General features: G+C 39.9%; 1 protein-coding gene across 3 annotated transcripts in view; it reads right to left on the bottom strand.

Annotated features, from left to right (window-relative positions):
* FGD6 (FYVE, RhoGEF and PH domain containing 6) overlaps positions 1–25,681 on the bottom strand; it is a 127,968-nt gene that overhangs the window by 16,346 nt on the left and 85,941 nt on the right. For all 3 annotated transcript variants that reach the window (XM_066357359.1, XM_066357365.1, XM_066357368.1), the window contains 6 exons: positions 12,463–12,513; positions 8,590–8,648; positions 8,436–8,507; positions 7,457–7,525; positions 6,862–6,945; positions 5,894–5,973 (listed from right to left, as the gene is read on the bottom strand). In XM_066357359.1, the coding sequence (XP_066213456.1) occupies positions 5,894–5,973; positions 6,862–6,945; positions 7,457–7,525; positions 8,436–8,507; positions 8,590–8,648; positions 12,463–12,513 (415 nt within the window). The remainder of the gene's footprint in view (positions 1–5,893; positions 5,974–6,861; positions 6,946–7,456; positions 7,526–8,435; positions 8,508–8,589; positions 8,649–12,462; positions 12,514–25,681) is intronic.

Genomic DNA, 25,681 nt, shown 5'->3' with positions numbered 1-25,681 from the left:
AACAACTACTAAAATTTTCTAGAGAGGGCAGTAGGTTAAGGAAACACAGTTTTGGGACCATAAACAGATGTTTAAGGACTGGTTGATGGGGAAACTGCCTATAGTTGTCAGGGCCTCTCTACCTGACTCAGCTCATTCCGTTTTCTGTCCCTACCCTCAGGACTTCAGGAGTTATGATTCAAATCAAGATGGAAATGGGCAAAATAGGGGAGAAGCCTATTCAGAAAAAGGCATTCTTGTACTTTTGTGCACCTCCTCACACTCAAAACGCTGGTAATTTGATGATCGCTGCTATCAGATTATCGCTGCATACCCAAGAGTGAGGGGCACATTACAGGGTGTGTTTGTGTGTGTGCGTGCGCATGCACAAAGAGAGAGAGAGTTTAATAAGTTTGGAACTCTACCATACTAAAATGAAATCCATCACAATGAAGGGCATGTGACTGCGTAAGACAGTGTATATTTTTCTTAGAGAGGCACACTGCAGAATGCAGGAGTGAAATGACTTCACATCTGCAATTTGTTTTACAAGACTTCAGAAAATAGGAAAACTCGTGACAGAATCTTCTTGATCATTTTTGAGTCTGAGTGATGAATATGCAGTTTCATTATATTATTAACTCATTTTTTAAACTTTTACTCCCAAATATTTTATTAATAAGTTTATGTTAAAAAAATTAAAGAAAGTTATGTGTCACACAGAGTAAGACATTGAAAACATGTGGTTTTTGAACACTTAAATGACATTTTTAAAATAAAAAATTCTATAAATAAATAAAGGTATGCTTAGGGATATTTTTGTTATAGTTAAATAAACTCAGAGCAGGTCAAGGAGATAGTAAAAAAACATTCATCTTCCCCACAATAATCATTCTTAGAAATATACCTTATTAAATAACTTAAGAGCCACTTAGAATTTGAACTCATACGGTTATTAAAAGGTAGAAATCCAGTTTACAAATAAAAATTTTAAGCTTGTATGTTTCTCAAATTTTTATTATATACCAATATACCAATAACAAAATAAAATAGAAACAACCCCTATCTCTCCAAAACAAACAAAACCTCCCTCAGTTACCTCTACTATTCCACCATTACTATCACAACTAGCTGACAGTTCTTTAACAGTTACTACACGTGTCAGACAACTGTGTTAACTGCTTTACAAATATCGTCCATCTCTTCCTCAGAGCAACCCCATGGAATATAGATTAGATCTTACACATAACCCCATCCCAACATCACCACCCACCCTCACCATTTACAGATGAGGAAACTGAGGATACAAAATGTTAGATAATTTGCTTTAGACAACAGACTATACTAAATAAGTTGGTATCAGATCCAAGTGTGGCTAAAGGTTGACCCCTTCACCACAATGTCGTCTCTGGCCTCTATTCATGTTCTCTGAAGAACACTATAAACACACAGGCTCAGGCTCCCAAGCAAACATTCATCAAATATTACCATCCTGCCCTTTCTCCTTCCCTCCCCACTTTTTCACTGGAAGAGGTAACAGAAAGCAGAGAGGCAGATGGCTAATTTGAGAATTGCCATCTGATTTTTCCGGAGCCCCAAGAGCATGTGGAATGTAATTCAACTGCACAAATCATGTCACATATGCTGTTCTTTCATTTAATCATTCCTGGCTTTCTCTTGTGTGGGTTCTGCCAAATCAATGTTTACCAGCTCTTGATAACACATTTTTCACAGACCACACACATTTGCTGCAGCATCGAGTGAAGACACTCTAGCTCTCCTTTTGTAACATGGTTAGCAGAAGAATCAGCATCTTCCTCGGATCAAAGACAGTTAAACCAAGTATTCTTTTCTTTATGGGACGTGCACATTAGCAAAAAGCAAATTTATACTTAAAAAGGACCACCTTCCCATTAACTGGGGTGAACTTCCAAGGGGAAAAACCCTCCAATAGAAGGGATTTCTGGTGTATGAGACCTGGTTACACCATATACCCCTTTTATTAACTGTTATGTTAATTGGTCCACAGGCCACACTGCTTCAATTCAATTCATTTGAGTAACATTTACTGAGAGCCTACTAAGAGCCAGCTCCTAAGCCATGAACTGAGCACACAAAACACACCTCACTTGTGAGGGCTTACATGTGATTGAGGTGAGACACAGAAACAAGTAATTACCATGTGATATAATAAATGACACAGAAGTGGTAAATTACCTTCTACAGGTGGCAGGGAAGGCTTCACAGAGGTGGAGACTAAAATAGGACTGGAAGAATTACAAGAGTTTGACAGGGAACTCTCCATTCTCTCTATGTATCTTCATTCAGTCTCTTGGCTTTGGTTACCATCTCTAAGTTGATGATTCCCAAATACACACCTCCAGTCCAGCCTCCTTCTGACATTCAGACCCTTCCATATGCTGTCTCCTCGATGGTGCCATTTTGATGATTCATAGGCACCTCACATTCAATGTGCACATCTGAAACTCAATTCCTCATCTCTCCCCCAAAGCTGCTCCTCTGTGTCCCCTACACAGCGGAGGCACCGCTGCTCAATATGATGGACAGGCTGGAGCTCACTCTCAATGCCTCTCTCTCATCCTCTAGGTCCACTTGGCCATCTCATTCAGTTCCCCTCCCAAACCATTCTCCAAACAGCAACCAGATACTCTAAATTACATCATCCCCTTGCATAAACCTTTCAGTGGCTTCCTGTGGCTCTTAGGCTAAAGATCAAATCCATAAGATGGTTCTGCGAAATCTATCTCCCTGTCCCTCCAGGCTTATCTTGGGTGAGTCCCTCTCATTCTCTATGTTCAGGCTGCACCAACCTTTCAGTTCTTCAACTATGTCAGGCTCCTTTCCACCTCACGACATTCCTTTCCTCTTTGCCTAGCTATCCAACCCCGAGTTATCCTTCATCAGTAACTAGACACAGTGGGTCTTCAGGGAAGCTAAACCTTACTGTCCATCCTCTGTCAAATCTAGTTCAAGATCGCTTGCTTTACAGCTTAATATCTCCTGGTAGTTTTCTTGTGTCCTACTTTTCATTATACTACTAAATGACCATGTTAATATTTTCTAAGTGTGTGTCTTCCCTAATGGACTATGAGCTTAGAGAAGGAGAAGGAGGACCCTTTTAAATCTCCACTGTATCCCAAATGCCTGGCCCAGGGTAGAGACTTCATATTACTTATTGAACAAAATGATGAATTCCAGGTGGAGGCAGCCACCTGTGTAAGGCAGAAGGCCGTGAAGGAGGCTGGTGTGCATGGAGAATTCTAAGCAGACCCATGCTGATGGAGCATGCCAGGCTTTCGTGTAGTGGGTACAGGAAGAGTGATGGAGATCAGGCTGGTGAGGTAGACAAGAACCAGATCACAAGAGGCCTTCTTAATCCCTTTTTACATGGTATACAGATCTGCCTCATTGTGGATGGAGGGATCCAGAAGGGGAGCATGGCATTCATACATGTCAGCTTCCTTTCCCCCATGCCACCTGAATGCTCCCTTGGAAATTCATGTTTCCTTTATCAAGAACTTTCCACTCTTATCATTTCTCCTGCATCTCCCACATTCAACCCATGAGCAGTCCTATTGGCTACACCTGATTCTAACCACTTCTCACCACTCTAGTCCAAGACACCATCATCTATAGCCCCTTACCTGGTCTCCCAACTTCCTCTAGCCTCCAGTGGTCTGTCTCCTACTAAACAAATAGTGTGCTCTTTCTAAAAATATAAATTAATCAGGTCAAGTCTTAGCTTAAAACCCTGAGATGGCTTCCCATCATACTTAAAAATCCAATAACCCTCCAGATACTTACCTGATAGGAAACCAAAGAAGAAAAGATTCCCCATCATTTCCTGAATTGTTTAATCTTTAATAAAAAATAATTTTGTTTTTACCAAAGCACATTTTTAGTTAGGAAACTTAAGTGCAATTAAAACCTTGACTTTCTTATAGGCATTTCCTCCTTGGATCTTTGAAAATAACTTTCTTGATTTCAATAACCATACTTTAAGTGTTTGCAAGAAGCCTGATATACAGGGACTTGATGTTCTTTGCACTTTTGTTCAAACTCAAAAAAAAGGGAGAAATGAAGGAAGGAAGGGAGGGAGGAAAAGGTCATAGCTCTGACTGGGAGCTAGGAAGCATTTTGGCAACCCCTGAAAACAGTATTTATCTTCTGCCATCCTGAGATCTGGTGTCAGGCAGCAGTGGCCAACCACTTTCAGAAAAGTGACAAGAACCAGTGAGCTGGCTGTTCCTGTGCTCCTCTGATTTTGGTCTGAGTCTGTGACATCCATGGACATAGGCAATATTACTATGGTTAAAAGCATAAAAATTTAGTGTCACATACACCTAAGTTCAAATTTCAGCTCCCATGCTTACTAGCTGTATAAACTTGGACATGTTTTCTAGCTTTCATTTTTCTTATATGAAAGGTCAAGACAATACCTACTCCACTAGTTATAGGAATTAAAAAGAGAAAATAATTATAAAATGTTTAACACAATGACTGATGCAGAGGAAAAAATGTTTCTAGTTATGACTCTAGTTGCTATGAAGACCCTCGTTGATTTTAGTGGTTTGGACACAGCTGTAAGCAGGCTGCCAGGAGCCAAATCCTGGCCCTGATTATGTAATAGCTGGGTGGCTTTTCTCACCATTACATGGGTGTAATAGTGGCCATTTACCTTGAAAGGTTGTTGTGAAGATTTCACGAACACTCAGAAAGTGCTCAGGATACTGCCTGGCACAAAGTAAATGCTGTAAAAGTATTTGCTGCTATTTTAATTACATCAGCGTCTGGTCTGAGAGCTGCCCAGCCGCGCTGGCTCGACCCAGCAGCAGAGCGTGCCGTGGCTACTGCCTCTCCCTTCACCTGTTACAGCCTGCCAAACCCACCTTCTGCCGCTTGGCCAAGAACTCAACAATGTAGAACACATACCGCTTCAGGTTTTCTCAGGACTTTATTTACATTATGGTATTATAGCTTGATTTATACATAAGTCACTGCAGGTTCTAGTTTAAGGCAATGTGGTATCATCAATGACAACAGAATTAAAAGCAAAAAACTTCCATCTACATCCCGACTTTGCCAGCTATGTATCCTTAAAACAGCAACTCAATTTTTCTGTGACTTTATCTTACTCCTTTTAAATGAGATGACACTTACCTTGTAGATTGGTTATGTCCTTCAATGTTATGTGAAAACTTCCTAGTAAGCATTAAAGCACTAAATGGTTCTTTTTGTTTGTTTTTTTGTTTTTTTACAGTGACAGAGTCAGAGAGAGGGATAGATAGGGACAGACAGACAGGAACAGAGAGAGATGAGAAGCATCAATCATTAGTTTTTTTTTCTGTTGTTGCAACACCTTAGATGTTCATTGATTGCTTTCTCATATGTGCTTTGACCATGGGGCTACAGCAGCCCTAGTAACCCCTTGCTCGAGTCAGCGACCTTGGGTCCAAGCTGGTGAGCTCTTTGCTCAAACCAGATGAGCCCGTGCTCAAGCTGGCGACCTCGGGCTCTTGAACCTGGGTCCTCTGCATCCCAGTCCGACGCTTTATCCATTGCACCACCGCCTGGTCAGGCAGCACTATATGGTTTTAAAAACACGTACTATAAAAAATTTGAAACACTTGAAAAAAATGATCAGCAAATCAATTTCTAGCATTATTATTCTATTCAGAGGAACATTTTTATCTTTGCTGGTAGCAAACTGTTGTATTAGCTCTCAAACATTTTATACACAGTACATGGTAAACCAAGAGAGAATTGCATGGAATTCAGAAAGAAAAGAAGGGGAAAAAGTTCAGTAGTTAACCTAGATGTGAAAGAAATGCTAGAGGGAGATGGCCAACCTTATAATACTGCAAATGCTCATCTATCCAGTTTTTAAATTTACCTGGCTGAGAGAATGAAGGAACGTTCTACACTCTCAATCTTTAGTTCATTCTGATATGCTTCTTGGGTGGGTTTTTTTACCTAGAAGAAAGCAAAACAATTTGAGCAAATTCATCCTACTGAAAATCTCATTTCAGCCTGGGCAGACAGCTCGGTTGGTTAGAGCCTCGCCCAAGGCACAGGGGTTGCAGGTTTGATCCCCAGTCAGAACACATACAGTTGATGTTTCTGTCTCTCTCCCTTCCTCTCTCTCTAAAGTCACTTAAAAAAGAAAAAAATCTCATCTCGAAAGCATCGCTCAAGTCGCCCAGGGTCCGGGCTGCCGACTTCCACCACCGACCTTCATTTCCAGTTTTAGCCACCACAGCTCTCCCTCATTAAACGCCGACGCACACGCAGCCCCAACTCCCCCACTTTCAGGCCCTGGCTCACGGTGTTCCCTCTGCCTGCAGTGCCTTTCCCCGCAGCTCAGCATGGCCAGGTGTGACCTAGTGTTGGCTCTTCCCTCAAAAAGACTTCCTCAGTTCTCCCTCTTTCCTAGCTGCCATCCATCCCTCCTCCACGTCTCACCAAAAGCTGCACTCTCTTTACTTTCTGAACTCCCAACCAGAAACTCTGCTTTCAGTGATATTTATTACTGTCTATTTTCAAACTGCTTATATATAATGTATTGTTTTCCCTATTAGTTGCTAAGCCCCTGGAGAGAACGGTGTGGGGACAAAGACAAAAAGAATCATGCTTCCATTTATCCTTATGTTTTCCACCAAACCTATTGCCATGTTGTTTATAGAAGTTTTCAATAAATATCTTATGAATAAATTTTAATGTATGAATGAACAAATGATGAGTAAATAAACAAACACATGAACAGTAATACATGCAGAAGAAAAAATTAAAAGATGATTATCAAAAAGATTTTTCTCTAATATTTTTTTAGGTTAAAAACAATCTTCCCACAGAAGCACAGACCTTCATTCCAGCCAAGGAGAGCATGTTGTTCAGTTTATACATCCCAGACTGCACCGGTGTTGTATACAACAGGGCATCATTAAACTGGAAGAAACATGTCAGAGGATGAAGTAAAGAAACAAATTTCAGCTGCAAAGTTATTGATAAGACACAGAAATAAAGGAAAAGTATTACTTCTTTATTAAAAGCTCACTGAATAAATACTTATGTTCTGCTTCCGGAAAATAGAACCACCCAGAAAGTTTTATTAAAATATTATTAAAAAGGCAATTTCTTAAAAAATGTATTTTCTTTCCAAGTTCTGTGGACAGATTTAATGGTTTCTGAATTTTAAGTCCTTCTAAGGTATTACAATCTGCCTAAACAAATAATTGATTGAATCCAGTTTTCCAAATTAAAATGAAATTAAATTCAACTAGAAAATAATTTTCTGGTTAAACACCTTTGTTTCCTATACTTGAAATGCAAGGAAGCAATACATTCAGTCAAAGATCCCACTAAAACTACTATTTGAATGTGCTAATGTACAAATGTCTCCTTCCATAAAGCAACTCTGCCTGCCTGTGGCCCATCAGAAATACACATAGCCACCTACCAGGAAGAACACTCGGGGCTGCATGACCTTCCGAGATAGTTTCATCAGGGTGCCTTCTTTCAGAAAAACCTGGTTCATCCAAACAGACACCCATTTAGTCCTATACCATTACAACACAACAATGTACATATAATTTCCTTTTCAACTTTCTTTCCCCAGATTTTCTTCTGTGCAGGCTGGGTGGACATAGTTTCCTTGTGATTTTTTTAAAGTCATGGTTTCTTTTAAAACCCTGTAAGTCATTTAGGAATTGGACAAGGCTGCAGTTTCATAAATCTAATATTGGTCCCAGCGGTAAACTATGCGGTCTGAAATGTAATTGACCCAGCATGCACTTTACCCAGAGGCACAGCCAACATCCTGACAATTGTATTTTGTAATTTCCCTGAATTCATTCCCTGGGCCATTTTTATGCTCTATTAGGAGCAACAAAATACCAATTTTCTCCTTCCCCTCATAAGCCTCTCTTACATGAAAGATTTTAATTAAATTGTCTTTAAAGTTGTGTGAGGTCAGCTAGTATTACACAATAAAATTATCCTATTTAATCAGATAACTCTGTGGGGTCCCTTACCATTCTTCTAATTCAATCATACTTCTTGTCACAGTGTCCTAAGTCATGAGCATTTTGAATGGATAGAATGAACTTATTTGAACCAGACTGGGTCAATGAAGAGTAACAATAACAACCTATTTTCATAACTGAAATGAAAATTAGCTACAAACTGTGCCTAAAATCATTGCATTAAATTAGCAAAAGTCACTCTAAAACAGTATTTTTCAACCAACGGTCTATGAAATGGTCTGCCAGAAATTTTATACCAGTCTGTGAAAGAGTTCACCACCCCAATGTTGTATAAAAATTATAGACCCAATGATCTTAGTTAAATTCGCTTATGCCTAGGGGTGATTTTTGCCTTTAGCAGTCCCCAAAATAATTCTCCTTCTTCACAGGTCTCCAAGTGTCTAAAACACTTACCCGTCCAGGCTGCACTATTTCATGGTGCCCGTTTAAGCTGTACTGAATTTGCATAAGTTTCTGGAAGTTGTCCTACAGAAATAGAATGCAGAACACATGAGGGCCCTGGCTTCCAGGTTCATCAGTACACCAGCCACTGAAATCAGATACTTACTCCTTGCTTCATGGTGTCATTGGCGTGGTTGGCTACCTCTATCACAACAGCAAGGGCATCTAAAACATGTAGGAACAGAAGGAGCGTTCGGTCATTACCAATGAATTGCAACATTAAGCAATTCCAGGTGACAAGATGGATAGTTCACAGCAACCACCCTCTGGAGGATCTCAATTAACTGTGAGCAGGCAGAAATATGGATGATGAGGATGATGAGATTCAGTGGGGGCATGAAACAGGCAAAAGAATAGTACTTAGGAAAAAAATGAGCCAAAGAAACCTTACAGACTATGTTTCAATGTATGCATGTCATGTGCTGAGGTTTGATGATCCTGTTGAGGTTTACAAGGATAAGGATAGAATTTCACCTGGAAGCTAGGGACCATTCTAGTATAAACGATCTTAGGGAGACAAAGATCCTGGAACAGGAAACCAGAACTACAAGAAGCAACTATATAAGAGGGTCAGGGGAAATGTCATATGGAAGCAGACTAGACCTTAGGAAATTACAAGCCTTATTTTGTAAGCTGCGTTATTTAGCTTCATCTGTACTTTATTCTTTTTTATTAACCCCTTGCCTTTAGCAGAGTGTTTTTTAATGCTCTAGTCTTATTATATGTTATAAAAAAAAAGTCTGAACTTTGTCTCCTTTTGGACGACAGTGTTCTCAACCCAGGACAGTAATGTTCCTGAGGGATAGTTGGACATGTGTAAAAAAAATTTTTTGTTGTCACATGACTGGGAAGGTCTACTGCTTTGGTGGGTAGGAGCGAGGGATGCTACACATCCTGTGATACTAATTAGACACCCCGATAAAGAAGGTTATCCCACACAATATGACAGTAGCACTACTGCTGAGAAAAGCTGGGAGTGTTGGAAGACGGAACATGCCCTCCTGAGGCTGGTGTGGCAGTGACAGGAATCATCAGCAAAAGAACAATAAGAAAATCAATTTCTGGAAAGGGGCTGGGGAGTTTTGGTCCAGCTACTATAATCTACCAAGACATTCTGTATCTGGTATCAATTTCTGTAGTCCGTAAATATAAATGTATAATTATATTATTACCACCATTATCAAAGGAAAGCAATATTTCCTTATAGAGACCCCACCATACATCAGAATGTACTGCACCCAGCACTGATCATGCAGATAATCAGGAGATGACCCTGGGCACGGTCCCTGCTTTCTGGCCTGTCTGAACTCCAACTGGGCAGGGAGAGAAGCTTTTGGATGAAGTCATAAAGCTGCTGCTGTCTGCTCCCCTGGATTCCAAACTCTGAATTCTCCCATCCATTCAGTAATTCTGCCCTCCCCATGCCATCCATTGAAGAGGCCCCAGTGACTCTGTTCCTTTAACTCTTCTGCCAACTTTCCAAAGGTGTATTTGTCTCAGTTTCCCCATCCTTGGGCAATCTCCTTTACAACTGCCCACCTTTTTGCTGTCACGCCTCTGACCACACAGTGCACCCCTTGTTCACTGCCTACTCTCAGTTTTTGCTAAAGTGTGTAATTCCCTTTAAACAAGCTCTTTAGTCTCTGGCCCTGTACTTGTTTTATCTATAAAATGGAGCTAATAATTCACTGTCCTTGAAGGCAGAAGCCCTGGAACAGATGTCCTCTTGAGGCCCTATTTGTTAAGATCTGTTTAATATTTTCATCTTCACGAGACAGATTCGGACCTGGAATGCCCACTCTTGCTCCTACCTACCCTTCAAGCTCATCTCCAGCCCCACTTCTCTCTTCACAAAGCTCTGCCTCTTCAATCCTCACACTTTTCTCCCTCTTCCAAATGATTCTGTCCTGTTCAGTGCATGCTCACTTTACAGCCATCTGCTTTGTTCTTAGTCTGCTGGGCAGGCTTTTTTCTTGAGCTAGATTATGTGTCCACCAAAGACAAGAAGTATGTCATACCCCCACTCCAAACCTTTCCTTTAAAAAAGCACCTTTATAAGCATAACACTTGCAAATAGAAGTTGATAGAGGAGAAAGAAAATAATTAAGAGAATAAGAATCTCTACACCAGTGGTCCCCAACCTTTTTTGGGCCACGGACTGGTTTAACGTCAGAAAATATTTTCACGGACCAGCCTTTAGGGTGGGATGGATAAATGTATCACGTGACCGAGACAAGCGTCAAGAGTGAGTCTCTTAGACAGATGTAACAGAGGGAATCTGGTCATTTTTTAAAAAATAAAACATCGTTCACGTCATACACTGTTGGTGGGAATGTAAAGTAGTACAACCATTATGGAAGAAAGTATGGTGGTTCCTCAAAAAGCTGAAAATAGAACTACCTTATGACCCAGCAATCCCTCTACTGGGTATATACCCAAAAAATTCAGAAACATTGATACGTAAAGACACATGCAGCCCCATGTTCATTGCAGCATTGTTCACAGTGGCCAGGACATGGAAACAACCGAAAAGCCCGTCAATAGATGACTGGATAAAGAAGATGTGGCACATATACACTATGGAATACTACTCAGCCATAAGAAATGATGACATTGGATCATTTACAACAAAATGGTGGGATCTTGATAACATTATATGAAGTGAAATAAGTAAATCAGAAAAAACCAGGAACTGCATTATTCCATACATAGGTGGGACATAAAAGTGAGACTAAGAGACATTGATAAGAGTGTGGTGGTTACGGGGGGATGGGGGAGAGGGAAAAGGAAAGGGGGAGGGGGAGGGGCACAAAGAAAACTAGATAGAAGGTGACAGAGGACAATCTGACTTTGGGTGATGGGTATGCAACATAATTGAACGACAAGATAACCTGGACATGTTATCTTTGAATATATGTATCCTGATTTATTGATGTTGCCCCATTAAAAAAATAATTAAAAAAAACAAAACAAAATAAAAAACATCGTTCAGACTTAAATATAAATAAAACGAAAATAATGTAAGTTATTTATTCTTTCTCTGCAGACTGGTACCAAATGGCTCACTGACCGGTACCGGTCCGCGGCCCCGGGGTTGGGGACCACTGCTCTACACTATGGATTAAAAACCTGTTCAACTTTGTAACCTGAAAATGTAAAGGATGTTCAAGACTGTGGTCAAAATACATAAAACTAATGGGATGAATGTGGACTTGTTTAATGTGTCTCTCTGCAGATTAGAACAAGGGATAGACCCATGACATTTGAAAGAGGTAGTATGGGGATAAACAGACAGAAACACCACTATCCTGTACAGAAGTGATCCTTGTGTGTGTGTGTGTGTGTGTGTGTGTGTGTGTGTGTGTGTGTGTGTGTGTGAAAGAGAAACACATGCACGCAGGCACACACAGTGGATTATCCCATGAATATCAATGAGTCCACTGTAATGTAATGGGCTATTCCCCTTAAGTACTACTGAGCATGAGGGGTGGAGATGGGTAAGGCTAATACCCATCATTAAACAGTCCCAGAACAATACACTATTTTAGACATTATCCCTGACTTGTTTAGTTTGGTCACCTCATAGACTTATGATTTTAAAGCTTGAAAGGACCTTGCAGATTAACTGGTTCCATCCCTGATTTGAAAGCAATGGACATTCAGAGAAGGTGAAATGACATCTAGCAAGGGTGACAGCACAGGACGATGAAGCTCCCTGACCCACACCATGCTGGGTCCCCTCTCTCAGGAGGCTGCTCCCATGGCAGCTGACCATGGGCCGCTCCTGTCCCATAATATTAGCCGCATGCAGTTTAACAGTACCACTCTATCTAGTTCTATTTTAATCCACCCCAAATAGGGTTATTTTGAAAAAAGCTTCTTATGAATACAACAGGATTTTGTTATATTTTTAATTTCTAGGTCCAAATAAACATAATATATAAAAACTTCTGCAATAAATAACACAAAAGTGATTTACCTTGAGTGTCTCTGTAATCTCCACAGTCTTCTAATAGGTTTTTTAAATAATCTAGAAACAGAAAAGAAATTATAGTATTTAGTACAAATAAAGCTGTAAGGAGGAAAATATTTATACTTGTCTTTTTAATTCAATATTTCAGTCATTCTTGTTGGTTAATATACATGCAAGTTTAATCTGTGCCAAATTTCTAAAAATGTGAAAAAGTAAAGATCAATTTGAAATCAGGACACAGAATCAGAGCTGGAAAGAGCCAGAAACATCACACTGGTCATTTTAGAGATGGGGAATCGGGTTACTGAGGAAAGGGTCTCACCTAAGTCACACAACCTCTCTGTGGCACAGCCAGGAATGAACCCAGGGCTCCCAATGTCCAGTTCAGGCCTTTTACTCCAACACACATGGAACACTTTAATCTCAAGATCAGATTTATGTCTGGTACAAAATTCCAAGCATCAGTAGATTGAATGCCTAATGGACACTTAGGCTTGTTGATCTAAGAGCCTAACAATGCCAGAACACCAGAGTAATGCAATACACTAGACCACTGACTCTCAAATAGGGGTGAATTTGCTTCCTAGGGGTCATCTGAAAATGTCTGGATATATTTCTGACTGTCATAACTGGAGGCTACTGGTATCTATTGGTTAGAGGTCAGCGATGTTGCTAAAATTCTACAAATGCACAGGGCAGACCCACAGCTATTGTCTGACACGAAGTATCAATAGAGCTGCAGTTGAGAAACCTGATCTAGATGAAGATGGTCTGTGAATGAGCAATGTGATATATAGTGGTTCTTATACTATGGGAAAAAATTAAGGCAATAGGTTATTGTTACTAAATCTTTAATACAAAGGAATGTAATAGGGTTTCAAGGTAATAATTTCTTCTTTGTTGAGAAATGTTGGATGGCTTCCCATTACCTATCAAATTAAATTCCATTGCCTGGTATTTAGAGTACTCCTCTCCCCCACTACATGGTCCCTATTAACTTGCTGATTTTTCTCTCTTGCTACTGCCTCACACAGGCCCTTTGTTCTTACCAGAGTTTAATTCTTCACAATTCCTTAAACATTTCCCATGTGTTCTCTGGCTCCACACTCTTTGAATCTAATGTTCCCGTTTTCTGAATCCTTCCTCTGTCTCTGCAAATAAAAATTCTCCTCATATTCTTCAAGGCTCGTCTCAAATTCCTCCTCTCCTACCAAACCTTCCATATAAACGAAGTATTCTCTCCCTCTGAATAATACATTACACGACAGTTACTCATTTTATGCCTTTTATCATTTTTGTTTTCATTTGACTCAAAGCTCCTTGTGGGCAGGACCCACATCTGAGTCATCTTTCTATCTCTCATAGCACTCAGCAGGGGCCTTTGCGTACAAGGGACAAAAAATGCTTAGAATAAAAATAATAATAATTTCTTTTTTAGACAGAATTGTGTCTTAGTTTAGAAAAAAGCAATAAAGGCTGAAACCAATCCCAATGACAGTGGGACTTGAGAAAATGGGAAGGAAAGGCATGTTAAGAGACTGAATGTATTTTTATCAGACTCAATCTCTATTACCAATATTATGGAGTATATAATTTCATCCCATGGATTTATGAAATCATGCTGAAAGGCACAAAGGCAAACTTGGTGTTAGTGTCAGCTTTTCAAACTTAATATCATACATGACATAAACATACACACCCAAGTGCTGAAACTCGGTATATCTTTGAGACAGGGATCCAAGAACCTGTGTGAGTCTAGACATGCATATTATAAATACCCAGTGCTGGCAGGCAGCCATGGTGAGATATTGTGCATGACAACATTAAGCTCCCATGCGCCACAGTATAGGTTCTATCTTGTCAGAGACCATCGCTAGCGATTTAGATCTTAAAGTAATCTGAACACAGATGTTGGAGAGTATGCTTCCAATCAATCAGATAAGAAAACAACAAAAATTAACAAAACACACTGATTATACATTACACTTAGCTTTACCAGGAGATGAAAATTAATCTCACTCTGATTCCACTCAGAATGCCTACCACATATAAACCATGTTTGATGAGTCTAAATATTATATTTAACTTGTTCATGAGTGACAGAGTTGGAGAAAAAAATTAATACTCTTAGATGTTTTCAATATCTAGTCTACCTCACCTGACCAGGTGGTAGCACAGTGGATAGAGCGCTGGACTGGGACGCAGAGGACTCAGGTTTGAGACCCCGAGGCCGCCAGTTTGAGCGCAGGCTCATCTGGTTTGAGCAAGGCTCACCAGCTTGGACCCAAGGTCGCTGACTCAAGGGGTCACTCGGTCTGCTATTGCCCCCAGTCGAGGCACATATGAAAAATCAATCAATTAACAAATAAGGAACCACAACGAAGAATTGATGTTTCTCATCTCTCTCCCTTCCTGTCTGTCCCTATCTGTCCTTCTCTCTCTGTCTCTGCCACAAAAAAAAAAAAAAAAAAAAAAAAAAAAAAAAAAAAATCATCTACTTCATTAATCAAAAGTGATATTCCTTAAAGCCTCTAGACAGCTGAAGAATGTGGAAAGGAAAGCAGATTTATTCAATACATAAGTATCAGGTTCATGGCAAGTTCCCCTTTTGTCTTCAATGCTTGTTCTTGACAACAGAACTGAGACATTTCTCTAAACTGAGAGAGCTTGCTGGGAGATGTCCGTATTAGGAAATCCTGACCTCAGAATCACTGGACTGAGCCTGATAAGCTTCTGAGCTGCACTTTCTTCCTTTGTACACAAGCTCAGCTGCTGTCCACCCACCTGAACCTTCAGGAACAGAGTGGAAACACACAAATTGGCTGAAGAGAAAACCCACCATTAAGATAGGTGTCACAAAATTGTGCTATTAATAAAGGAAGTAATGGAGTTAGGTTTTTTCCTTGACAATTTAAAAAAAAATCTTAAAATTCAGCTTTCAAGTCGACATTCCAAAATTAATTTTTAGAAAGTCAACTTTCCAACATATCCATCCATCCATCCATCCATCCATCCATCCATCCATATTTTCAGGGCAACCTTTTCAAGAAAGACAAGACCATGATCACCCTTAATTAAGAATCAATCACTCAGGCCTGACCTGTGGTGACACAGTGGATAAAGCATTGACCTAGAACACTGAGGTCGCTGGTTCGAAACCCTGGGTTTGTCTGGTCAAGGCACATATGAGAGTTGATGCTTCCTGCTCCTCTCTCTCTCTCTCTGTCTCTTTCCCCTCTCTCTAAAATGAATAAATAAAATCTTTAAAAATAATTTTTAAAAAGAATCAATTAGTGTCTTAACTATAGAATGAGAACATGACGGATCACCCTGAGTCACATGGGAGGAGCAATGAAACCACCAGCCGCCTCAGGGACTGTTATAACCAAGGTGAAACCCAGGAAAGGAGACCAGACAGACATGACTGTATTGGTCACAGTGAATTGTTTACTACATACCATTTAAGACCTAGTATCCTACAGGAGTTCCATTTTTAAAGAATGAGAAGAGAGTAGTCAATTCTATTTACCATGTTAGACATGTAGTAGTGTATGACCTTCCTGCTTCTGCCAAATCAAACTAAGCATTTTTTAAAACTCCGATAATAAAAATGCCACAAACGCTATAGAGGTTATTTCTATCCAAAGGTTGGTGCAGCCTGCATGGGCACCACAAAATGTACTTTCTGGCCACCAGGTGGCATTGTTGGTCAATAAAAGTTAAAATTAACCCCCATCATCTCAAAGGACGTGTAAATTAATTTTGTATTCGTTTCAGAGGCCCAGAGTGAAAAAATGAGGACCCAACAAATATTGTACCTTGTTGCAGGTCTAAATTTTCTATATAAAGGTTGTTAGTAAGCATTACCACCCATGATCACACAATCAATGAATAATTAATTTTAAAGCAGAAAGTTTTTCAGAAGTAGTTAACCTTTCCTAAAAATGAGTCATCTGTGGGAGTCTGGGATATTTTTTTTTTTTTTTTTTTTTTTTTACAGAGACAGAGAGTGAGTCAGAGAGAGGGATAGACAGGGACAGACAGACAGGAACGGAGAGAGATGAGAAGCATCAATCATTAGCTTTTCATTGCACGTTGCAACACCTTAGTTGTTCATTGATTGCCCTCTCATACGTGCCTTGACTGTGGGCCTTCAGCAGACCGAGTAACCCCTTGCTGGAGCCAGCGACCTTGGGTTCAAGCTGGTGGGCTCTTGCTCAAACCAGATGAGCCCGCGCTCAAGCTGGCAACCTCAAGGTCTCAAACCTGGATCCTCAGCATCCCAGTCCAACGCTCTATCCACTGTGCCACCGCCTGGTCAGGCGAGTCTGGGATTTTTAATTCTATAGTACCCAGTCAGATTCCTGGACTGTGTGGTGAGAGATGGGGATGGCAGAGCACAGAGGAAATGAGCAAACAGGATGGGGGCATTCCAAAGTCCTTATTTTCAATTTGTGGACATGTCTCGCTTTGTATTATCTAGAGATTTCTTCTTTCTTCCCTAAATATGTAATGATACCAGCAACAAATACAGAATTATGCAATCCAAAGATCCAATTAGTCTAGTCAATAAGCCTGTCTGCTTGCCAAAGTTTCAAATTAAAACAAGTAATCTAAAATTATCCTGACTTGTGAAATGAAGTACTGATTATTTTAAATACCCCAAATAAAAATTGTCAAGCTATAAAGGCACATTGCCATGTTCAAGGAACCTTGGTGAAGTGGTCAGGAGCCGTTCTTGGGAGTGAGAAAACAGATTCTTATTCTCTTAGTCCAGCAAATTCTAGCAGAGGCATTTCTCTGTCAGAATTCCCACACATAAAATTGGCTGGACCAGGTTGGAAAACTGTAATGATTCTCATTCTCAAGTATCACCAAGCATGCATGCAAATATATATATATATATTTTCTAAGATGCATTATAGAAAATTTAGAAAATTAAATAATGGAGAAAGCTCAAACCACAGGTATCTCTTTAAAATATTATAATTTAAAAGTATTTCCTTCAGATTTTATAAATGCTTGATTTTACTCAATTTTAACAATATTTAGGATTTTATAGCCCATAGCCCATATTTATTTTTCCTTATGAGTGGCTGAATAACATCCCATCATAGGAATATAATTCTCTTGCTCCTTGAATATTAGTTCAATTCTGGTTCCTAAAAATGTGGCCCAGGGCTTCCTATTGTACATATATGGTGCTTGTCTAAATTAGGAAAGCGACCTTTCTGGGCTCTCAGGCTCACAGATTCTTAGCTTAGAAAGCCAGAGATGCCTTTCTCTGAATTAGAAAAGGTCACTTTTCCTGGCTGATGCAGCCCCTCAGTGGAGCACCCAATATAGTGAGCAGAATGCAGGCTAGACTTGGACCTCAGTCGGGAGGGCATAACCCTATGAGGCAGCCACGGTCTATCCTAGACTTTCATAAGTCTGGTCCTGAGGTGGCTCACCCAAAGGACTCCAGAACTAAACCTGATTCCAGGCTCATTCTATCACAAAATTTTGGGGGCAGTTCTTACAATGGACAGAATCTCTCCTCAGTCCCTTTTTAGGAGGACAGGCTGGCTAGGCATATCCAGAACGCCATTGGAGAAGTCAAAGCCATAAGAAATCTCCTAACATAAGTAAATATCTACTATTTTTTTTTTTTTCTGAAGCCGGAAACGGGGAGAGACAGTCAGACAGACTCCCGCATGCGCCCGACCGGGGTCCACCCAGCACGCCCACCAGGAGGCGATGCTCTGCCCACCAGGGGGCGATGCTCTGCCCATCCGAGGCTTCGCTCATTGCGACCAGAGCCACTCTAGCGCCTGGGGCAGAGGCCAAGGAGCCATCCCCAGCGCCCGGGCCATCTTTGCTCCAATGGAGCCTCGGCTGCGGGAGGGGAAGAGAGAGACAGAGAGGAAGGAGAGGGGGAGGGGTGGAGAAGCAGATGGGCGCTTCTCCTGTGTGCCCTGGCCGGGAATCGAACCCGGGACTTCTGCACACCAGGCCGATGCTCTACCACTGAGCCAACCGGCCAGGGCCAATATCTACTATTTTGACTGAATTGAAACAAATGCTTTTCTTTGTGGACACATTTTTTAACGGTTAAGGCTGCCAATTTATCAAGTGAGAACCTGAAATGTTCAGAAACCACTGTGGCACAGTCAAGCCACACTTAAAGAACCTCTGACCATATTTGTTTTCCCTCTACTGTGACTATCAACAAAGAGAAAATTTAGGTTTAGGGAGATAAGTATATTTTACTTATCCCAAAGAACAACCAAATGAAGAATAAAGGAAATAAACACCAAGATGAATTCAAGTTTGACCAAATTTCAGTGTTTTGGCCAACTGGAACAGTTCCTGATGTGAGCCATGATTCTGAGAAACACTAAGAGGAAAACTGGAGCAAGAGTCAGCTTGTTGGATCTCTGGCAAGGCAAGTCCCAGCAATAAAGGTGTCTGGCGGTTTACAGGGAATTTGGGTCAAGTCTATGCTGAGAATCAGGGAAAGGATAGCTTCATAGAAATGTCTACGGGCAAAATTCAGGGGATCAGCAAACTTTAATGGGCAAAACAAACATTTTCACTAGCTTTTAGGTATTAATACAGTATTTCCTTCCATTATGAATGTAGGCAACAAACCACAGTATTATCAATGATACCAGGGAATGTCACTATAAAAACCACATTTTATTTTAATCACAGTACAGTTGTTGCAAACATCTCAAAATACTGTTTACTCTCACCACTACTTCAAAATCAGGGCGGCTATTAGCTGCACCATCAGATCTTCTTATTTATTGCATTACTAAAGAAGCACATGTGTCCTGGCTGGATAGCACAGTTGATTAAGCATCATCCTGATAATTCAAAGGTAGCCAGTTTGGTCCCCGGTCAGGGCACATATGGGAACAGATCGATGTTTCTGACTTTCTCTCTACCCTCCCACCCCTTCTATTCTCTCTCAAATAAATAAATTAATTTAAAAAATAGAAGCACATGTAATAACATATCACACTTCAAAATTATTTTAATAACCGTATTTCAGCCCAATTGGATTCCTTTTAATCTTATGTATTTTATTCTGTAATTTAAAAGAAGTATTCTAAGAAGAGATCCATTCATAGGCTTTACTAGATTGCCAGAGGGACCCAGGCACAAAAAAAGGTTAAGAATCCCTGTTTAGCCTGACCAGGCGGTGGCGCAGTAGGTGGCGCAGTAGATGGAGCATCGGACTGGGATGCGGAAGACCCAGGTCTGAGACCCCGAGGTCGCCAGCTTGAGCGCGGGCTCATCTCCTTTGAGCAAAGCTCACCAGTTGGACCCAAGGTCGCTGGCTCGAGCAAGGGGTTACTTGGTCTGCTGAAGGCCCACAGTCAAGGCACATATGAGAAAGCAGTCAATGAACAACTAAGATGTCACAACGAAAAACTAATGATTGATGCTTCTCATCTCTCTCTGTTCCTGTCTGTCTGTCCCTATCTATCCCTCTCTCTGACTCTCTCTCTCTGTCCCTGTCCCTATAAAAAAAAAAAAATAAAATAAAAATAAAAAAAAGAATCCCTGTTTATAAAGAAAGTAAAATTATATTTAAAAGCTTTAATAGAACAGGCAGATAAAACAAGCTTACCTCTTATATCCAAATAAAGCATTTTCAGTGTTAAAATCATGGATATAATTTATTAGATACCATCTCTCAAAATACCTTATTCACAACTACAATTGAAATTAATTGCAAAAGAACAAGAGCTGAAGTCATTACAACAAAAATTCTGAATATTATCATCCTCCCATTTTGCACTGAGGGAACTGCCTTACACCAGGGCCTTTGGGCTTCCCAGAAACGAAATTCCTTCGCTGGTGTCCAGGACAGCCCCACCTTTCATCAAGTCCTGCCCTATAGAAAGTGTTAGAATGACTTTTGATGTAAACAATTAGCCCTAGGTTTTAAAACAAATACTTGCCCAGCAGCAGTTTTGTTTTTCAGTAAGATTTTTTTTTAAGTCATGCATTAATTTGATTCTGATCTTTTTACCATTCTGCTTATTAGCTATTCATGGCTAAAATGTATAACTTCAGAACACTAGAACAGATGTTTTTAATATATTTTCTATCAACATAAGAAATCCTAGATTTCTAAAACCTAGAGAAAGTTAATACCATCCTAGACTAAAGGCAAAGATTACAGAAAAAGTAATGTTATTAAAGTCTCTTATAATATAATATAAATATTTTGAACAAGATCAAAGAAATCACCTGATCCAAATTTAATCAAAGTTCAAAGGAGTGTTTTTTCCCTAAATATATATATACAAGTGGAAAAGATATTTCAGAAGAATTTTTAAATTATATTTTTCATTATATTTTCTCCACCATGATCCTCACTGATTCAACCTGTTTCAACATCAATGTAGTAACTTTCCACAAATCAAAAGCTTTTTATTGAAAAAATTCATACCACATTTAACACAGAGACAAAAAAATCTAAAAAGATATGAGTCACTCTGGATGGCAGAAGATAAAGAACTCTGTTGTTTTTTTAAAAGGCACAGAAGATCCCTTCAAAGAATAAAAGTGACCCTTAAAAAAAAGAATCCTCTAAACATACTCATTCAAACAAGAGTCAAGATCAATATAATTTTAAGGAATTAAAAAGAGGAAGAGTTTGGTGGGAGCCTGATTGGCTAAGCGTGGCCTTAAAGAGGAATCCTGTCAGCTCCATCAGGTCAGGAATCAGCACCGTGTGACGGACCCATTTGTACAGGTGTCTCGCTCAAGGCCAGCTCGTATAAATATTTGTTCAGTGTGCTAGTGACTAATTAATGAAGGAGAGAATCTGGCCTGGAAACCCAAGTTTCAGGAGAGACTAAGAAACCTACCAAAGCAAAGGAAAATAAAATTTGGGCAATCTGGAGTTATAAACTGCATCCTTTATACTGTGGATAATTTTTTTTTTCTAAAATAGGGACTTAATTTTACAGCAGTGTTACAGTTACAGCAAAACTGAAAGGCATAGAGATTTCCCATATACCTCCTGCACCAGTGGTGGAATTCAAATAATTTAACAACCAGTTCTCTGCCCTAATGATCATTCTAAGTATATAAAAATGATATACCGAAAGGTAGTTTATTATTCCATGCATTTAATACTTAAATAAGAATAAAAGAGGTACATAAAACTAGATTATGTTATAAGAAAGGGTTTTAAAATATTAATGAAAAAAAATATTAGATAATACCTGACAAAAAACAATAAAACTGTTACTTAAGATATTTCCATTTTGCTTCTTGATTGATGTCATCGCTTGCAATTTTTTCACTTATGGACGGAATGAACATTACTACGGGCTCTTAGAATATTCTGTTGTGCAGATGAATGTTCAAAAAGAGTGAGGAATGTAAATTTGTGATTTCCACATTGGGCGGCTGCCCAGGCGCCCACCTTAGAGAGAACCCTGATTATGAGTGCCATTCTAACAACCCGTTCGCCAAACTCAACAAAAAATTAGGTATCGGCTCTGCTGAACCAGTATAAACTGGCTGAATCCCACCACTGTCTTGTACCCAAACATACAGAGCCTACCCCACCATCAACAGTCCCCACCAGAGAGGTACATCTGTTACAATGGGTAATCCTACACTGACACATCATAATCACCCAAGTCCATAGTTTATATTAGGGTACACTCTTGCTGTTGAACATTCTCTGGGTTTGGACAACTGTATAATGACATGTATCCATCATTATGATAGGATAAGTATGTTTTCAACTTTCCTAATAAGCAGAATAAAAGTATGTCTGCAAAATTTTTTTAAATGATATATATATCTGCTCCCAGTTCCTGACATAGAGCTCCTAAAACCCTTATAATATATTGCTCACAAAAATTATGGGATATTTTCAAAATGAATATGAAGCTATAAAATATCCCCTAATTTTTGTGAGCTGTATATACTAAGTGATAAGAGTGCTGGAAGCATCTTTTTTTTCCTTCTCTTCTTTTAAATTTTTAAAAAATGTTTAAGTGAGAGGAGGGGAAGATAGTGAAGATAGACTTCCACATGCACCCCAAACCGGATCCACCAAGCTCAAAACAGTTGAGCTGTTTTTAGCTCCTGTGGCTGACACTAGGACCAGTCAAGCCACTGGCTGAGGGAGGAGAAGGAGGAGAGGGAGGGGGAGAGAAACAGATGGTCACTTCTCCTATGTGTCCTGACCGGGAATTGAACCCAGGATATTCATATGCTGGGCCGACACTCTATCTACTGAGCCATTGGCCAGGGCTCACCTTTTTTCTAATAGTAAGTTTTTAACCCTACTTCTGAGGTAGAGCTCCTAAATCCCTTGGGCTTTCCTAGGTGATGGGAGTGGCTTTTGATCTAATGAGATGACTGTGTGTGTGTGTGTGTGTGTGTGTGTGTGTGTGTGTGTGTGTGACAGAGACAGAGAGAGGAACAGATAGGGACAGACAGACAAGAAGGGAGAGAGATGAGAAGCATCAATTCTACAAGCACCAGTTGTTCACTGATTGTTTTCTCATATGTGCCTTGACTGGGGGCTACAGCAGACCAAGTGACCCCTTGCTCAAGCTAGCAACCTTGGCTCAAGCTGGTGAGCTTTGCTCAAACCAGATGAGCCCACGCTCAAGTTGGAGACCTCAGGGTTTAGCACCTGGGCCCTCCATGTCCCAGTCCGATGCTCTATCCACTGCACCACCGCCTGGACAGGTTAATGAGATGACCCTTGATGGGCCATTGAAAAGCTTGGTCACCAGAAGGACAAAGCTATGAGTGAAAGCTTGGGACTTTCAGCCCCACTCTCCATCCTAAAGAAGGGGATAAAGGGTAGAAATGAACTTAATGGACCATGTCTACATGATGAAGCCTCCATAAAGATCTCAAAGTACAGGATTGGGAGCTTCCAGACTGCTGAACATGCAGAGGTGCTGGAAGAGTATGTGCCCACAAGAGCACAGAAGTTCTGCAACCCTTCCCATATACCTTTTATCACAGCGATTTTCAACCGTTTTCATCTCACGGCACACATAAACTAATTACTAAAATTGTGTGGCAGACCAAAAAATATATTACATTTTTTGCTGATCTGACAATAAAAAAAAAAAGACACAATTTTGATTTATTTACACTGAATGGCTATTGTTGTGTTAGCTGTTTTTTTGTGTGTTTTTTTACAATCTAAGGGAAAAGAGATCAGTGTCCCTAACTAAATAGTAAGGTATTACACTTTTAAAAAATTCTTGCAGCAACCAGTGGAAAATAGCTGCCTTTTTACATGCATTTTTAATAAACTTGTAAATGTAAATCAGTTTCCTTGAGTTCTGTGAGCTATTCTAACCCAAGGAGGGGGTCATGGAACCCAGATTTATAGTTACTTGATCAGAAATACAAGTGACAACATGGAACTTTCAATTGGCATCAAGTTTGTGGAGAGGGCAGTCTTGTGGGACTGAGCCCTTAACCTGTAGCATATGACACTCTCCAGGTAGACAGTGTCAGCATTGAGTTAAATTATAGGACACTAGCTGGTATCAAAGAGAATTGCTTGATGTGGGGAAAAAACTCCACACATCTGGTGTCCTTGGAAGAGAAATAAATGATGTGACGATGTGTCAGGCTACCTGGGGGAGTGATAAGAGGTAGCATGCCCATTAGGAGGACATGGCCGAATCTGGCGTGAGTTTCGAGAGGCCTGGCCTGGAACATAACAAGGGAAATGGAAAGAGCAGGAAGCGGAGGCAGAGGAGAACTGGCCAGCAGATCCTACAAGGGAGGGAAGATGAGGAAAGGGAAGTATTTCAGAGTCTTTTTTCCACACTTTTGTGACTGGGTAACTGGAAGATTGGTTTTATTCTTAAAAGCAATTCACTCATCCACCCATCCATCCATCCATATCTATGAAACAGCTGCTGGCACCACTACACAGGGCTTCTCAACCTTATAAACAGGAACAATGTTTGTTTCCCTAAGCCCTTTAGTTTACTGAGCCTCTCTTAATGTGTCAGAATCTGTGTCAGACACTGAATTATGATAATAAAGACAGTCTTTACCCTGAAGAGATGAAGAGGAGGAAGGAAATAGGCACTGGTTAAAAAAAAAAAAATGATGCTCGTGTAATACTGTCTGTCTGTTTTCTTTCATTGCTTCCTCACTTTTGCCCTAAGATTCCCATTTCTCCTAACTCCAAACAGGTTCTGGGCCCCACAGATACTAAAGACCTGGCTAGACTGCCCTTGAGTAGCCAATATAAAGATAAAATTTGTAAGTTTTTCTTCTTAAAGTTTTTTGTTGTTGTTGTTCTTAGAATTGTAATCTGAAGCATTCCATTACACGACATAGGCTTTTTCTTTGAGCCTGTTTTTAGTTGACTTTAAACAAATACTACTAAAAATTTAGCTGAAGGTTTTTACTTAAGAAAGAGGGAACCTAACTAAAGCACCTAACTAAAACAAACAAATAAACAAAAAACAAGACCCAAATTATGTCCTGAAGAAAACAAACAAGAAAACAAGACAATAGGACCATTGTTTGAATTGTGCGGGCAGAACTGCTGTACCCCAGAATTTCCACTCACCTTTTTCTAAGAAAAGATTCCAAAGGAAACTACCCTATCTTATCTGCTTCATCTCCGTATTTCTCAAGCTTCCCCGCCCAAGAAACCAAACAGGCACAAATCTGAGTCAGGCAGGAATCCTTCCCTTCTCTGCCTTCAACTCATTAATGAATCAAAGTTTTCAGGGGGTGCCTCAGATAGTCTCACTCCTCCTCCCTGCTCTAGTATGTTCTGTGCACTTGGAATTACTCCAAATTCTAAAACAGAAATAAAAGTACTTACCTCACAAGGTTGATCCGAGGATTAAATCATTGAGTTTATTTATTCAAAGATGAGGACTGAGTTAATTACAATATTTAAATAGATGCAAACTTTGGACTTAATATCCAACTTCTAACAATCTGAATACTTAGGCAGGGGCACTTTGATAGCATAAATATCACACAAAAGTAGGGAGCTATTAGAATATCACAAAAGAGGAGTCCTAGAAATAAGAATTTTAAATTAAAATAAAACAAACCTTTAGTATCAACATCTATTTCTTTAGGATTATATGATCATAGGTGCTTCAACTAATACTATTTGTGTTGCCTCGGGCAAGACATGTCACCTCTCTGGCTGTGTCTTTCATTTAGGAGAAGAAAACTTTGAAATTCTCTATCT

Source organism: Saccopteryx leptura, chromosome 1 (genome assembly GCF_036850995.1).
Source record: "Saccopteryx leptura isolate mSacLep1 chromosome 1, mSacLep1_pri_phased_curated, whole genome shotgun sequence".
Classification (NCBI taxonomy): Eukaryota; Metazoa; Chordata; class Mammalia; order Chiroptera; family Emballonuridae; genus Saccopteryx; species Saccopteryx leptura.
The sequence above is the reverse complement of the archived record's forward strand: the minus strand, read 5'-3'. Positions and strand labels throughout refer to the sequence as shown.